At 38.0% G+C, this 16,747-nt stretch overlaps 1 protein-coding gene across 1 annotated transcript; it reads left to right on the top strand.

Moving 5' to 3' along the window:
- The first annotated feature begins 139 nt into the window (after positions 1 to 139).
- On the top strand, positions 140 to 16,431 carry KLHL41 (kelch like family member 41). Its single transcript, XM_019971286.2, has 6 exons — positions 140 to 1,343; positions 4,784 to 4,941; positions 5,065 to 5,172; positions 8,025 to 8,210; positions 10,710 to 10,856; positions 16,102 to 16,431. Exons 1-6 carry the CDS (start codon positions 234 to 236, stop codon positions 16,211 to 16,213), a joined length of 1,821 nt encoding a protein of 606 aa, XP_019826845.2. The 5' UTR covers positions 140 to 233; the 3' UTR covers positions 16,214 to 16,431.
- Positions 16,432 to 16,747: the final 316 nt, after the last annotated feature.

Raw genomic sequence — 16,747 nt, 5'->3', positions numbered from 1 at the left:
AAAGTTCCAGTTGTTCCTTTCAATCTCTGACAGCTGCAAGAGCCACTCTTCTTCCAAACTAGCTCTCCTGCATTCCCGTTGTTAGCATTGGTGTCTATATTTAGCTGGTGGGATTAAATTGCAAAGGCTTCGAGCTGGGCAGAGCACACTGATCTGCCTTTTTACTGCTAGACCTGTGTGCTGTGAGGAGCTAAGGCCTTAGTGTCCCCTTCCTTACCCAGGTTGCTCACAAAATGGATTCCCAGCGGGAACTCGCAGAGGAACTGCGGCTTTACCAATCCACCCTTCTTCAGGATGGTCTAAAAGATCTCCTGGATGAGAAAAAATTCATCGATTGCACCCTAAAAGCAGGTGACAAAAGTCTTCCTTGCCACAGATTGATTTTGTCAGCTTGTAGTCCTTACTTCCGTGAGTATTTTTTATCTGAAATTGATGAGGCGAAAAAAAAGGAGGTAGTACTAGATAATGTGGATCCTGCTGTACTGGATTTAATCATTAAGTACCTATACTCTGCCAGTATTGATCTCAACGATGGAAACGTGCAAGAAATTTTTGCATTGGCCAGCCGCTTTCAGATCCCCTCCGTGTTCACTGTCTGCGTTTCTTATCTTCAGAAAAGACTTGCTCCTGGTAACTGTCTAGCTATTCTAAGATTAGGACTTCTTCTTGACTGCCCGAGACTTGCCATCTCTGCCCGTGAATTTGTGTCTGATCGCTTTGTACAGATTTGTAAGGAAGAGGACTTCATGCAACTGTCTCCGCAGGAGCTGATCTCAGTCATTTCCAATGACAGCCTAAATGTAGAAAAGGAAGAAGCAGTATTTGAGGCAGTGATGAAATGGGTGCGAACAGACAAAGAAAATAGGGTTAAAAACCTTAGCGAAGTGTTTGATTGTATTCGTTTTCGCCTTATGACAGAAAAATATTTTAAAGATCATGTTGAAAAAGATGATATAATTAAAAGCAACCCAGAACTCCAGAAAAAAATCAAAGTTCTCAAAGATGCCTTTGCAGGCAAACTCCCAGAACCTAGCAAAAACACAGAGAAGGCTGGGGCTGCTGAGGTGAACGGTGATGTTGGTGATGAAGATTTGCTTCCTGGTTACCTGAATGATATTCCCAGGCATGGAATGTTTGTCAAGGACCTCATCCTCTTGGTTAATGACACAGCTGCTGTGGCTTACGATCCCACGGAAAATGAATGCTACCTTACTGCGCTGGCTGAGCAGATCCCCAGAAATCATTCCAGCATCGTTACCCAACAAAATCAGGTGTATGTGGTAGGAGGGCTGTATGTGGATGAAGAAAATAAAGATCAGCCCCTACAGTCCTACTTCTTCCAGGTAAGAAAGGCTGTCCTCACATATGCAGAGACATAGAGGAAAGGATGTTAGTCACCATCTAGTTAGCTGATTGTGAACTACTTAGGCTGCTTGTACTGTATTCATCAATACTTGACGTCCTATGCCAGTCCCTTGCATTTTCATTAGAGTACTGACAAATATCTAGATCAGTTAACTGCTTGTTAATATTTAATAAACATTTTCATGAAGAATGAGGTTCTAATTCATGTACAAGTGATGGCTCATGATTTTCTTTATGCTCTTTTACCTAAAATGTCATGTTCATAGTTGATAGTTGTGACTGTAATCCTTTAAAGTCCAGTATTTTAGTAAAAACAAAATTTAATCTTGTATCCTCTTTCTGAAAAATAGGTTTTTTCCAAAAATCAAAGTACTCTACACTTTACAAAAAGTTCTAATTGATCAGATTTTCTACCTTTTTCCAAGTTTGCTTGATTTGAAATTCTCAGAGGTAGCATTTCATCTCTTATTTATGGTTTACTGCCTAAAATACAATTTTATTGAAAGTGAAAAGAACTTGTATAAGTATTTTACATGCTTTGGATTGCCTTTGAGGAAATACTATCTATACAAACGTCACTAGTTTGAATTGATTAATTGTATTTAGAAATTTTTATTTGTGGTAAGTGATCAAATTTCTTTGGATCAGAGTTGTACTTAGACATTATTGCAACTTAATCTTTTATGAAACCATAGAAGTTTCCAAGAAGAGAGATCCTCCTAAACAAACTCTCTGTAGTTTGAAAGGACTTAGTTTCATGTTACCAACACATTATACTTTACCAGTTTATGAAGGAATCAGTGACTTTATCTTTAATACCAATACCAGTACTTTGTAGCTTACAGATAGTTCAAAAGGGTTTGTTTAGGTCATGGCTACTCATGGCCTGTAGTTTATGGGCCTTGAATTCGAAAGGGCAAAGATAAGTAAGTATAGAATGTCACACCACAGTCACTGAGTGATTTCAAATTGTGTGACATACCGCACATTTATAAAACACACTCTTTAACCAGCTTCTACTAATCTCAAAAAAATGTAATAATACATGTCAATCATGCTTCTTAATTTTCCAAATTCTATTAAAGGATGTTAACTATGAAATATAAAAATAACAGTAGAAGTTGTAATAAGTATTTGAATGTGGGCCAGAAAACTTCCTAAAGGCTAGTTTTAAATTCAGATAAATTTCAGAAAGGGTAAATTCAATTGAAAAGACAATAATATATTTAGGAAGTAAAAATGACATCAAAATACAAGTAACCTGGAAATCAGATCCAAAGAATACTTCTAGCCTTATCTTTAGTCCCTTCTATCCTATCGCTACCCTTGCTTTTATTGACATCACCTCACATTTCTGGTTCTGGAAGCATGCTTGATTTTCCTTATAGCTACAAAAACAGTTACTCAAAGTTGAAAAAGTCAACTCCCTATCATTTCCTATGCCTTGCTCCTTCAAAAGGCACAAATAGTGAGACAAGGATAAAATAGTGAGCCAGGATAAAAACACCTGTGAAAGAGGATTATGACTCATAAGAAAGTGTGTGAGAATTTCAGGTTTTGTATTTTCTGCGTTGTCACCTCTGTTTAAAATGTATTAAGTCAGGATTCATATGACCTTTGATTGTATACTAGAATTGGATTATGATAATTTTTTTTACTTAGATAAGAGAGGGTTTTTTCCCATAGAATTAACAGTTTCATCAAATCTTTGAACAGCGCCACATCTTAAGTATTCTGAGTTCAAACTCTAATTTTAGGGATGAGAAAACTGAAGCCAGAGAGGTTAAATGGCTTGACAGCTCATCTGTAAAAACAGCTGGCAGGCAGTCTGCTGTAGGAAGCGCCCTATCGGGGGTAGTATGGGAAGGTAGACGGCACTGGGCAGTGTGGGCAGTAAACCCTCTGATTTGGGATTATGATGGCTGCTGCTCCCATTTAAAAAAAGAAAAAAGAAAACCTATGAATTTATATAGTTTGCATCAAGTATCACTTAAAAGCTCTGTGAGCCTGAGCAAATTGTTTAACCTTTCTGTGCCTGTTTTCTCATCTCTAAATCAGAGCTAACAAACGAGAGGACTAAATTAGATTACCTGTATAAAGCACCTGGCATGAAGCCTGTCACAGAGTAAGCGTTCCTTTGTTGTTGTTTAGTCAGTCATGTCCGATTCCTTTGTGGCCCCGTGAACTGTAGCCCACCAGGCTCCTCTGTCCATGGGATTTCTCAGGTAAGAATACTGGAGTGGGTTGCCATTTCCTTCTCCAAGGGATCTTCCTGACCAGGAATTGAACCCGCATCTCCTACATTGGCAGATGGATTCTTTGCCAGTGAGCCACCAGGGAATCCCCAAAAGTTGATAATTGTCATTATTTTTGCTTCTATACTACCTACTGGTTTCTTGATAAAGGACTTTTTTAAAAAAATGAATGCATTAGTGATCACCATCTGGATATACCACAGACTTGAATATCTGCATCTGTTCTTGGTAACCAGTTATTCTGTTGTTGTTTTTTTTTTTTTTCCTTTTTTCTTATGCTACATAGAAATAGCACTAGAGAGAACAACAAATCTCTGACTGCACTCCCTCAGAAAGGAGCTTTCTTATGTCTTGGTGTCCTAAAATGCAAAGTGGAAAATCTTAAAATTACCAATAGTTAGTCCTAAAGCTGATGCCAGCCATATTAGAATCAATCACATATCCCAGAGCGTGGGCTCTTGGAGGCTGTCTTAGGCTCCCAGAATTGGCAATAGCAAAAACAAGCAGAATTCCTTTCTAATTTAAATCAGAAAGAGAGAAAGAGTGCGAGGGAAGGAAAAGAATATTTTAAATGACTCCCACCAAAACCTGGGAGGTTATAGGCTGTAACACCTGCCTGTATCTAAAGTAATAAAGTGAAGCATGGAGAACTTAAAAATGTTTAAGGAAAGAAAAAAAGATAATATCTAATGTCCCAGTTGTCTGAACTGAGCGACAGGTCCAGCTGTCCTGGGCGCCAGCTTGGGGCATGTTAAATAAGCTTGCGGGGGCCACTCACACACTACGACCCTCCCTACAGCGGCAATCTATTTCCCCAATGTCCTCGAAGTATTGATTCCTTGTTCAAACCTGAACAAGGTAATGTGGGAAGAAAGTTTGACAAGAAATCTCACAGTTCTAACTAATCTCTGACGACTATTTTATTCTCGCTTTCCTTTTCCCAAGTTCTCCAGGTTTGAGTATTTTTAGCTATTTTGGTAGGCTGTGTGGATTTTCTCATTTTTCCTGGTAATTCAAAGGTAAAATATGATCCTTTCTGAGTTATAGTTTTAAACTTATGAGATCTTCTACTATCTCAATCAATTCTAAACAACAAAGTATAGCATATTTTTTGGTACACCTATAACAAGCTTCACAATTCCTCCTATATTTTTTTCTTTCAGCTTGATAATGTAGCATCTGAGTGGGTTGGACTCCCACCTCTGCCTTCAGCTAGGTGTCTCTTCGGTCTGGGAGAGATAGATGACAAAATCTACGTAGTTGCAGGCAAAGACCTTCAAACAGAGGCTTCTCTGGATACAGTATTATGCTATGATCCTGCGTAAGTTGGCATGATATTTTCATTTCCTAAGCATTCAGGTATATGAGTGTCTATAACAAAATCATAGTTTTAGAACCTGAAGTTTACTGAAAGCATATAAATCCTATCATCTTCTGATTTTAGGGCAGCCAAATGGAATGAAGTTAAAAAGCTTCCTATCAAAGTCTATGGCCATAGTGTGATTTCACATAAGGGGATGATATATTGTCTTGGAGGAAAGACAGATGATAAGTAAGTATCCTAAAATCTTATGGTTTATATCCAGGTGATTTTTTATTACAAGGGTTCCTTTCTGTTTATACTGGAATGATACTTGGTTCTCCCCTATAACATTTTTGAAATAAAATTTAAAAATAAATTTTGAAATGTTATTGGAGGATATTAATAATGACTTATGAAGGAAAACTGTATAAAATTATTAAACTGCTGAAGTCAGTTTGTATATGCCCAATATATTGCTAGGGATGAGCGTAATAGCTCCATCATAAGCATTCTTACAATGGAAAAGCAGCGTTTAGGAGCATAATCAAGTCTTTTATTTGGCTAATTTAAAATTATATTTTACTACATTAAAACCAGTGGACTTTTCATGGATTTAGCCGTAAGTACTGATAGATAAAAATTAAGCATATATCTTTAATATAGCATTTAAAATATAGCTACTAAAACAATAGTGTATAAAAAAATCATGGATTTTGTACTTTACATTCATAAGAGAGAATTTAGATAGTTGAGTTTGAAACTGAAAAACATTTGACTGAAAAGCAGGCAGCTCTTTCCTCAGCAATGTTTCACATATTTATTCCTGGACAGATGATATTCAAAATATTTAACAACTGGTCACAAACAGACACTGATCAAACAAAAGAAATATACCTGGAATACTCAGTAGCACCCAGTCTTTTAGGAGAAAAAGAGGATGAAGCTTCATATAACTTGATTTTTAGGTACTTCTCAAGGGATAGGTAATTAGGAAAGAGATTTTATGGAAGAAGTGAGTTCAGAGTGTTCCAGAAGTCTGTTAAGCCAGTAGCCTGTTTGGTAAAATGATGATTTTCGATTTCAATAATGATAACAAATTTCCTGCCCCTGAAAACGCCACCTAATTTGGCTTGTATCACTTGCTTAGGTTAAGAGTTGTCCAGTCCTGGAAAGGAAGCCAGAATTAAAGAATTTAAGAACTATTCTCTATGTCTGTTTTTCCTGTGCTGCCCTGCAAATACCATCTTTCTAGATTCCATATATATGCATCAGAATATGATATTTATATTTCTCTTTCTGACTTACTTCACTCTGTATAATAGGTTCTAGGTTTTGCAGGGCAGCAATGGATAAACAGACATAAAGAACAGACCTGTGGACACAGGGCAGGGCGGCGGGGGTGGGGGGGGGGTTGGGCGGAGGGGAGGAGGAAGAGCATGAGATGTATGGAGAGAGTAACATGGAAACTTACATTACCATATGTAAAATAGATAGTCAACAAGAATTTGCTGTATGACTCAGGGAACTCAAACAGGGGTTCTGTGACAATCTAGAAGGGTGGGATGGGGAGGGAGATGGGAAGGAGGTCTAGGAGGAAGGGGACATAGGTGTACCTATGGCTGATTCTTGTTGGTATTTGACAGAAAACAACAAAATTCAGTAAAGCAGTTATCCTTTAATTAAAAAATAAATAAAGTGGCAAAAAAGAAAGAATTTAAGGACAAAGCAGGAAAGGAGAGTAAAAGATGGAAATGTGCTAGAATTAAAGAACTCTATATTCTGGAGTTAAAAATTAATGGTTATTATTCAATTAAAATGACATATATTATAGAATATGTGATTTTAAAAAGCAGTGAGCTTTTATATAATCTATATTCAATGATAACATATTCTGAAATCTTGATATCCTCCTTAATGCCAGATATTCCCATTAAATAAACATTTAAAGGAAGGCCATATTATAAACACACTCAGTGCTAAATCTTATTTGGGGCATTTTTCCTCAGTAAATGGAATGGAAAATCTGTGTTGAGCAGTGTTTTGACTTTGGAAACATAGTGACCCTGCCAAATAATTTAAATTGTTTCCTTCAAGTAGTATTAGTAACTAGGAAATTGATATGTCAGTAAGAAGCATATGGTCTTGTCAGTAAGAATATATTCATCTTGAGAATATGATTAACTAAGACAACATTGCTTGACAAATGCCAGAGTCAAGAACTTTGAAATGAGTCATTATCTAAAAGCAAGCACTGAATTATACTAGTTTTTGCCACTGAATTTGAAGAACATGATCTTATGGAGTTTTAAGATAATACTCATAGTCATGTATTACAGGAAATGTTTCTACTCCAGAAATCTGATCTTTTATAAAACTAGTGAAAAAAAAAGTTGAGGTTTTGTTTTGTTGCTTTTTGGCTTAACCAGATATATCCAGTTAATTGTTATTTGAAATTCAAACTCCCATCAGTAAATTATGGAATCATAAGAATCTCAGAAAGATAATTCAGATGAGTCCAGGTTTTTCTGGTAGCATTTAGCATGTAAAATTGTTCTCATTACTCATCAGCTCAGATGACTAGTTGTCCAATCTTTAGTCCCAGATTTCTTAAAATGCATTGGTATATTAGTGATAGACTAAAATGTAATGAATCATCAAATTATAGTTACATTGAAAATAGGTACATTCACACCTAAGTATTTTTTAAGTTAACTGATTCATTCTTAGGATATTCAGATAACGAAATGAATAAACATTTTTGTAACAGAGGCACAATAAAGAATTTATGAATTTTGTTAACTCTATTCATGTTTTCCATTTAACTTAGTAGCAGATAGGATTAAAATCTGCTTCCTGGGCCTCTAGACAATTGCCAAAAGTAAAGAATGCTACCTTCCAGTAGTATAATTGTTATAAAATAGTTTTGGTTCTCATATTTATTATTGTCCTTTGCTCGGTGACATATGTTCAGATTAAGAATTTTTCTGATCCTCATTATATCTCATATTTCAAATGAGAACTGTGGCTAAGTGATTAGTCAAGTTGTTTCTTTCAAAAAAGGAAAATTCTTAAAGGACCATTTTGTTGTGTTTTGTTTACAGAAAATGTACAAACAGAGTGTTTATCTACAACCCCAAAAAAGGAGATTGGAAAGATCTGGCTCCAATGAAAATCCCTCGTTCCATGTTTGGAGTGGCAGTCCATAAAGGCAAAATTGTGATTGCTGGAGGTGTCACTGAAGACGGTCTTTCAGCTTCAGTTGAAGCTTTTGACCTCAACACCAATAAGTAAGCTGTTATCTCTTACTATGGAATATGAATCACTGTATGCTTCAATTTCTAATTTGGACAAGGGGAGAGGAGGGCAGGGAGGCAAGGACTGAAGAGGAAGTGTCTTTCTCTGTTTCTTTCGGTGTTATAGGTATGAAACACCCACCATTTCAATGCATTATGTGTGTCTGTAATTTGGAATACATGACCCTCAAGTTAATGTTGGAGTAATCAGTTTGCCCTCACTTGTTAATTTTGTGAATTTAGCTTTGCAAAGGTAATACTTCTGAATAATTATATACACAATAGTGGATATACATCTCTCTATAAGGTTATTTGATTTGAAATGTGTAGTTTCTTTAAATATTAAAAGACCTCCACTTAGTTTGTGATATTTGTAAAGGATGAATGCTTCAGATGTTTGATTCTTTTGTGTTCTTTATAATTTTCTCTTTTTTTTTTTCACTTTTAAGATTGTATTGGCTTAAAGTTAATGTGAAGATATAGGACAGATATTCTTTATATAGAATTAGTCCTTTTCAAGTTTTTGAGCTCATATATCTAGATGAGTATATAGTTTTTATGTTCCTAGTTTAGCAATAAAGAAAAAATTAGAACACTATTATTACTTTTTTAAGGAACCAAGTATGCCTGATTACAAAATAGACTTTTAGTTCAGTTCAGTTCATTTCAGTTCAGTCACTCAGTCATGTCTGACTCTTTGTGACAATATGGACTGCAGCATGCCAGGCCTCCCCATCCATCACCAACTCCCAGTCTACTCAACCTCATGTCCATTGAGTCGGTGATGCCATCCAACCATCTCATCCTCTGTCGTCCCCTTCTCCCCACACCTTCAATCTTTCCCAGCATCAGGGTCTTTTCAAAAGTCAGCTCTTCATACCAGGTGGCCAAAGTATTGGAGTTTCAGCATCATCATCAGTCCTTCCAGTGAATACTCAGGACTGATCTCCTTTAGGATGGACTGGTTGGATCTCCTTGCAGTCCAAGGGACTCTCAAGAGTCTTTGCCTACACCACAGTTCAAAATAGACTTTAGTTAATCTGAAAATTACAAGGAAGTTTTATGGAAATGGATTTTTATGATCATTAAAAATCATGTTTTTAATGCAGCAACACACAAAACTGTAAATACTCCATATTATTAGTTTTGTACATATGTATGCTGCTGCTGCTAAGTCACTTCAGTCGTGTCCAACTCTGTGTGACCCCATAGACGGCAGCCCACCAGGCTCCTCTGTCCCTGGATTCTTCAGGCAAGAACACTGGAGTGGATTCCTATTTCCTTCTCCTATGCATGAAAGTGAAAAGTGAAAGTGAAGTCGCTCAGTCGTGTCTAACCCTTAGTGACCCCAAGGACTGCAGACTACCAGGTTCCTCCGTCCATGGGATTTTCCAGACAAGAGTACTGGAGTGGGGTGCCATTGTCTTCTCCAGTACATATGTATAGATGGATATTTTTAAATTTATTTGCATTTTTAAATGACAAATATAGCAAAGTTTTGCTTATGATTATATTTGAAGGATAGGATCATGGGTGATAGTTGTTTTCTTCTATAACTTGTTTCTCCAGATTTTCTACAATGTACGTATATTATTTTTTATAGTTAAACAGATGATATATTTAGAGAAAAACTATGAGGTCCACTTGTAATGCCAGAGTACTGGAAGAGAGCTACCAAAATGACTAACTCATTCTAGACTCTTGATACTTCCAACTAATTTGATTGATTTTTATCTTCAGTGGTCCTATTTCATACAGCCATTAACATTAAAAAGTTCCCATATATCCTTTATTTAAAAGGATGAAGGATAAATTATTAAAAAGAAAATTTCCAACCCTAGTTTGTTAACTGTCCTCATATGTGCTCAGTCGTGTCCAACTCTTTGTGACCCCATGGACTGTAGCTCACCATGCTCCTCTGTCCATTGAATTTTCCAGGGAAGAATACTGCAACGGGTTGCCATTTCCTCCTCCAAGGGACTCTTCCTGACCCAGGGACAGAACTTATGTCTCTTGTGTCTCCTGCGTTGGCAGGCGGATTCTTTACCACTAGTGTAACTTGGGGAGCCCGAAACTATCATTTTCACATGCTTTATTAAAAAGGGCTGGAGATTTCTTGAGACACTACAGAGCGCAAAGATTTTTAAAATTTGTATTAGCATTCAAATGAAACCCAACACAGTAGGGCCAAGGAACCCTAGAATTGCCCCCCACTACTCCACTGTTTATGGCACACAGTTTGATAACCACTGCTAAAGGTGCTAACTGATGAAGGTGAAGTATTTTTGGATTGATACATTGACGGCCTTAAAATCTCATCTGGTTTGATCTTTCAAATAAAGGGATATTTAGATACTTTCCAGTAGCAAATTTAATCTTCTAATTTGGGTGCCTATGCTACTCAAAATTTTTCATTATTTTTTATAGTTATTCAGTAAATACATTTGGCATTTTTTTAAGTTTTACATTAACTGTATCTTCAATGATTCCCAGGTGGGAAGTAATGACTGAATTTCCCCAAGAAAGAAGTTCCATCAGTTTGGTCAGCTTGGCTGGATCCCTGTATGCTATCGGTGGTTTTGCCATGATTCAGCTGGAATCTAAAGAATTTGCACCCACTGAAGTCAATGACATATGGAAGTAAGTTTTCTTCACTCCAATTTTCCAAACTAAATATTAAGTCAAGTAAGACAAAACAGTTTTGAAGTACATAGGAAGCCAGACTTTCCCAAAATATACACTACCTTTTTGGTGGTAAACACTCTTTGAATCTATTGAACTTTTTCACATTGCCACTTACTTAATCAAGTACTGCTTCTAATTAGCTGTGAGCTTGGGAAAGAACTTACTGGGGCCTATATCTTAATCAGTAATTAAGAGTTGAACAACTCATCATTTACGCTCCCTTCCAGTTTTAAAAGTGTAATGAATGCTCTAAGCATCCTGTAGAGTAAAGGCTTCCAAACCACTTACCTTCCTCCCACAGGGTACTTTATTTCCTAAGAGAACAGGGTTCTGAAGAAACATTTAACCTCTTGAGTTTTCCATGATTCATTAATTCTATTTTGAATCTAATTTTAAAATGTTTCCAATTTTCAGAGTGTTCAGTTATAAAAGCTTTTTAAAAGAGAAGTGAAAAGTACCAATCCACTTGACCTCTAAGATAGGTGCTGGGCAGGTCTCCCAAGTATGACACTTACAGTTGTTACCCAATTGAACTATTTTACAGTTAAACTTAAAATAAATGTATTTATAAAGAAGGGGTGTGTGTATTTTACCATAGTTTCTAATGCAGTGAATAGCATATAGAGACTAGTGTATCCAGAGGTCTTAGGAGCAGAAGTGTAACTTGTATCATAATAGAGAGTCACATGGTAACACAGTTGAGGCACGGCATACAGTATGTAGATGTCTGGTCACTGTCAGGTCCCCGCCATGTGTGGTCTTCAGCCTAGGTATAATGCTTGTTGATCTAAGTTTATAGGAGGTAGATCTCAGTTGCCTGAGGTGAGCATGAGTTCATGACATATTTTGTGGTTGTTCAGTCTCTAAGTCGCATCCAACTCTTTGTGACTCCATGGACTGCAGCACTCCAGGCTTCCCTGTCCACCACTATCTTCCAGAGTTTGCTCAAATTCATGTCCATTGAGTTGGTTATTCTAACTAACCATCTCATCCTCTGCCATCCTTTTCTCCTCCTCCCGTTTCCTAATCGAAGCCAGGCTTTCAAACTTATCATATGCAAAAGTCCAGGTGATTTACATCATCTTCTGGCCAGGAGGCCTGTTAACATTTTAAGAAACTTATTTTTCTCTAAAGGTGATTATTCTAAAGTCAGGCGCCAGCCTCCAAAAAGCATTGGACAAAGCTGCATTCCTATAGGGCAAAAGTGAGGTGGGCTCAATCAAGAAAAGAATTAACTCAAGGGTCCAAGGTTACAAACATTGAGGTTACTACTTACATTTCTATACACCCATTATATCAACCAATACACTGCCAAGGACACAGTAGGTAAGGAGTATGGAGACTTAGCATCAAACACTGGCCCAATAAGTGAAAAACCCTTCACCAATACAATTTCTAATCAATCTTTTAACTACTCAAAGGAATCTGTGTTTAGACAGTTTAGAACATCTCCCACCTCTCACAGTTGGGAGGCTCTGAACGATCACATGTGGCCGGAAAAACCTATTCAGGCAGGCTAGAGGATTTCCAAAGGAGTTTGTAGGTTGAAACACTGTCACACCCAGGAATTATTAACTGGAGCTGTAAGCTAACTCTTTTTTCAGAGAGAGAGGTAGTGGGGGACAGCCCCCCGTAAAGTCAGAGGTGTAGGTGAAAGCACAAAGCAGAAAGTAGGCAGACTCTGGTTCTGGGGGTAGATGCTTGAGAATTTCCACGGGGACTCCTGGGGCTCGATCCCGCTTTTGAATATGCCGAGCCTCCTTCCTCATGACCTTTGTCATGGGTGGAGCTCCTCACGCTGGCTCCCGGCAGTGATAGAATTCCAGTTGAGCTATTCCAGATCCTGAAAGATGATGCTGTGGAAAGTGCTGCACTCAATATGCAATATGCACTCAGTATGCAATATGCCGGCTCCTGGCAGTTTCCCAACATCAGGGTCTTTTCAAATGAATCATCTCTTCGCATCAGGTGGTCAAAGTATTGGAGCTTCAGCTTCAGCATCAGTCCTTCCAAAGAATATTCAGGGTTGATTTCCTTTAGGGTTGACTGGTTTGATCACCTTGCAGTCCAAGGGACTCTCAAGAGTCTTCTCCAACACCACAGTTCGAAAGCATCAATTTTTTGGCACTGAGCCTTCTTTATGACCCAACTCTCATGTCCATACATGACTACTGGAAAAACCATAGCTTTGGCTATACTCATCCAGAAACTGCCAAATTTATGCTTTAGATTTGCTTGCAGATTTAAATTTATAAGTACAGCTTTGGAGGAGTGATCAACGGAGGCATACCACTGAGCCTAAGAGAGAAAAATGGATAATATTTGTTCTATACCTGAACTAGTACATGCCTTATTCCCAGCTGGTGAACTGGAAGGCTCAAAGGCTGGCAGCTTAACCAAACAATTATTTTGTACATCAGACATCATTTCCCTATGTTATTGTAACAGTAACTAGCTGTGTAGAAGGCAAGAGAAAGTGGCTATAAAAGGAAGTTAACTATTATCACTTTCCCTTCAAAAAAGAGGGAAGAAGATAAAGAAACTGGAGATCCCCAGGGAGGAAAGACTCAGCAAAAGGGTGAGATGGGTAAACACTGGAAGCGGCAGGAAAAAAGGATGAAATAATCAGATCAGATCAGATCAGTCGCTCAGTCATGTCCAACTCTTTGCGACCCCATGAATCACAGCACGCCAGGCCTCCCTGTACAGCACCATCTCCCAGAGTTCACTCAAACTCACGTCCATCGAGTCAGTGATGCCATCCAGCCATCTCATCCTCTGTCGTCCCCTTCTCCTCCTGCCCCCAATCCCTCCCAGCATCAGAGTCTTTTCCAAAGAGTATTGCCACCTCTTCGCATGAGGTGGCCAAAGTACTGGAGTTTCAGCTTTAGCATCATTCCTTCCAAAGAAATCCCAGGGCTGATCTCCTTCAGAATGGACTGGTTGGATCTCCTGGCAGTCCAAGGGACTCTCAAGAGTCTTCTCCAACACCACACTTCAAAAGCATCAATTCTTTGGCGCTCAGCCTTCTTCACAGTCCAACTCTCACATCCATACATGATCACAGGAAAAACCATAGCCTTGACTAGACGGACCTTTGTTGGCAAAGTAATGTCTCTGCTTTTGAATATGCTCTCTAGGTTGGTCATAACTTTCCTTCCAAGGAGTAAGCGTCTTTTAATTTCATGGCTGCAGTCACCATCCGCAGTGATTTTGGAGCCCAGAAAAATAAAGTCTGACACTGTTTCCACTCTTTCCCCATCTATTTCCCATGAAGTGGTGGGACCGGATGCCATGATCTTCGTTTTCTGAATGTTGAGCTTTAAGCCAACTTTTTCACTCTCCACTTTCACTTTCATCAAGAGGCCTTTGAGTTCCTCTTCACTTTCTGCCATAAGGGTGGTGTCATCTGCATGTCTGAGGTTATTGATATTTCTCCTGGCAGTCTTGATTCCAGTTTGTGTTTCTTCCAGTCCAGCGTTTCTCATGATGTACTCTGCATATAAGTTAAATAAACAGGGTGACAATATACAGCCTTGACAAACTCCTTTTCCTACTTGGAACCAGTCTGTTGTTCCATGTCCAGTTCTAACTGTTGCTTCCTGACCTGCATACAAATTTCTCAAGAGGCAGATCAGGTGGTCTGGTATTCCCATCTCTTTCAGAATTTTCCAGTTTATTGTGATCCACACAGTCAAAGGCTTTGGCGTAGTCAATGAAGCAGAAATAGATGTTTTTCTGGAACTGTCTTGCTTTTTCTATGATCCAGCGGATGTTGGCAATTTGATCTCTGGTTCCTCTGCCTTTTCTAAAACCAGCTTGAACATCAGGAAGTTCATGGTTCACATATTGCTGAAGCCTGGCTTGGAGAATTTTGAGCATTACTTTACTAGCGTGTGAGATGAGTGCAATTGTGCGGTAGTTTGAGCATTCTTTGGCATTGCCTTTCTTTGGGATTGGAATGAAAACTGACATTTTCCAGTCCTGTGGTCACTGCTGAGTTTTCCAAATTTGCTGGCATATTGAGTGCAGCACTTTCACAGCATCATCTTTCAGGATTTGGAATAGCTCAACTGGAATTCCATCACCTCCACTAGCTTTGTTCGTAGTGATGCTTTCTAAGGCCCACTTGACTTCACATTCCAGGATGTCTGGCTCTAGGTCAGTGATCACACCATCGTGATGAAATAATGGAAGGCTGGAAAGGTTAGGGTTTTTGAAAAACAGGGATAATAATTCTTGCTTGGAAAACAAGAATAGGCAGTGATTCTCAACTCTAACATAGGCATCAGCTAATTTTTAAATTATTTTGAATCTCATTCACTCATCATAGAATGATTTGGGGGTATTTCCTATGTGCCAAGCAAGTATTGATAGCTTCTGGAGAAGGGAAGATACTAAAGTGAATAAAATACATGTAACTTTGAGCTTGTTGAGGACATAAATATAAAAACATTAAAATAGGATGATAATTGTTACCATCAATGGATACCATACAAAGAACACCGTGAGAAATGAAAGACAAACCAAACTCTGCTTCAGGAAGGCGAGAAAGGCTTCAGAGAGAAGGCAGTGTTGTGGAATTTCTCATGCAGAGATGGCATTTCAGGCACCAGGAAAGGAAAAGCACACAGGTCTCAAAGGGACTCAAGCTGTCTGTGTCTTCATGAATATTCAGAGAGGGTGACCAGTTCTTACCTAAGGTCAAGTGAAAGTCTAAGAGCAGCACTCACACAGGACAGAAAAGGGGAAGAACAATGGTTTCTTAGAGTGACCCCTAGTGTCCAGTGCCACGCATCACACTGGTGTATGGGTACGGCTGAAATCAGAATCAAGGTGACTTAATTGTTTCTGCTCTTCCCAGTTCTTACCCTTTGCTGACCTTGATTCATGGGGACCAGCCATCTTTAGCAGTCCAAAGGTGAAGGATTAATTGCTTTTACTCATCATCACTGGACAGTCTTTGATTCCCAGAGAAGGTTTAACTGCCTAAGCATCCAGATTAAATACCATGGCAATAATCTGGGTATATGCTCAGAGAATGCACATTTTTGGAGGAATTCAAGTGTTAGTCTGTGAGTCAGGTGCATCCTCCTCTGGGTAAGATCAGATAGGGTTTTCTCAGAGAAATATTTAATACCAGGAGATCTATAGAACTGTCTACTTTAAAACAACTTATTACGTTCTTTTTCTCCATCAGGTATGAAGACGATAAAAAAGAATGGGCTGGGATGCTGAAGGAAATACGTTATGCTTCAGGAGCTAGTTGCCTAGCAACACGGTTAAATCTCTTCAAACTGTCTAAGCTATAAATAAGAAGGTGAAAAACATAATAGATAGGGAGGTGGTCTGTTTGGATAATAGGGCCTTAATTTATTGTTTTTAAAAAGCCTATACAGAGATTCCATGTAGAAATTACTGTGTTATTGTCCAAGAGATTAGCAGTGGGCATCAAAACCTCAAAGTTATTGAATCTTCAATGTAACAATCAGAGCTTAAAAAAATAATAAATATTAAATTGAACAGATTATTTCTCTTGTTAATCTGTCTCAATCAATTATAAAGGAGCTTCCTAAATTTGAGTTTATTAATCCTTTCATTTGCATTGTTAAAGTGCCTTTACACTCCTTTTTCTATTACAAATGAAACTGGAGAATGAAATATGTACATTTACATTAAAAAAATTTTTTTAATAGCAAAAACCTTTCTTCATGCTTCAAGATATAATAAGAACCCTGTGCAATATATTAAAGATTATATGCTGTGAGAAAACTTTGGAAATGGAATAAATGGATTTCATTTGAATTTTAAATTTAAAACCAGTAAATCACAGTCTTCAAGTCCTT

Source organism: Bos indicus, chromosome 2 (genome assembly GCF_029378745.1).
Source record: "Bos indicus isolate NIAB-ARS_2022 breed Sahiwal x Tharparkar chromosome 2, NIAB-ARS_B.indTharparkar_mat_pri_1.0, whole genome shotgun sequence".
Classification (NCBI taxonomy): domain Eukaryota; kingdom Metazoa; phylum Chordata; class Mammalia; order Artiodactyla; family Bovidae; genus Bos; species Bos indicus.
Note: the sequence above shows the minus strand (reverse complement) of the source record. Positions and strands in the feature narration are given on the sequence as shown.

Bases quoted from the DNA above. Each gene is read 5' to 3' on its own strand.
- KLHL41 (XM_019971286.2), top strand. From the start codon at position 234: ATGGATTCCCAGCGGGAACTCGCAGAGGAACTGCGGCTTTACCAATCC. The intron at 1,344-4,783 runs GTAAGAAAGGCT...TTTTTCTTTCAG, and splicing joins TACAGTCCTACTTCTTCCAG to CTTGATAATGTAGCATCTGA. The intron at 10,857-16,101 runs GTAAGTTTTCTT...TTTCTCCATCAG, and splicing joins GAAGTCAATGACATATGGAA to GTATGAAGACGATAAAAAAG.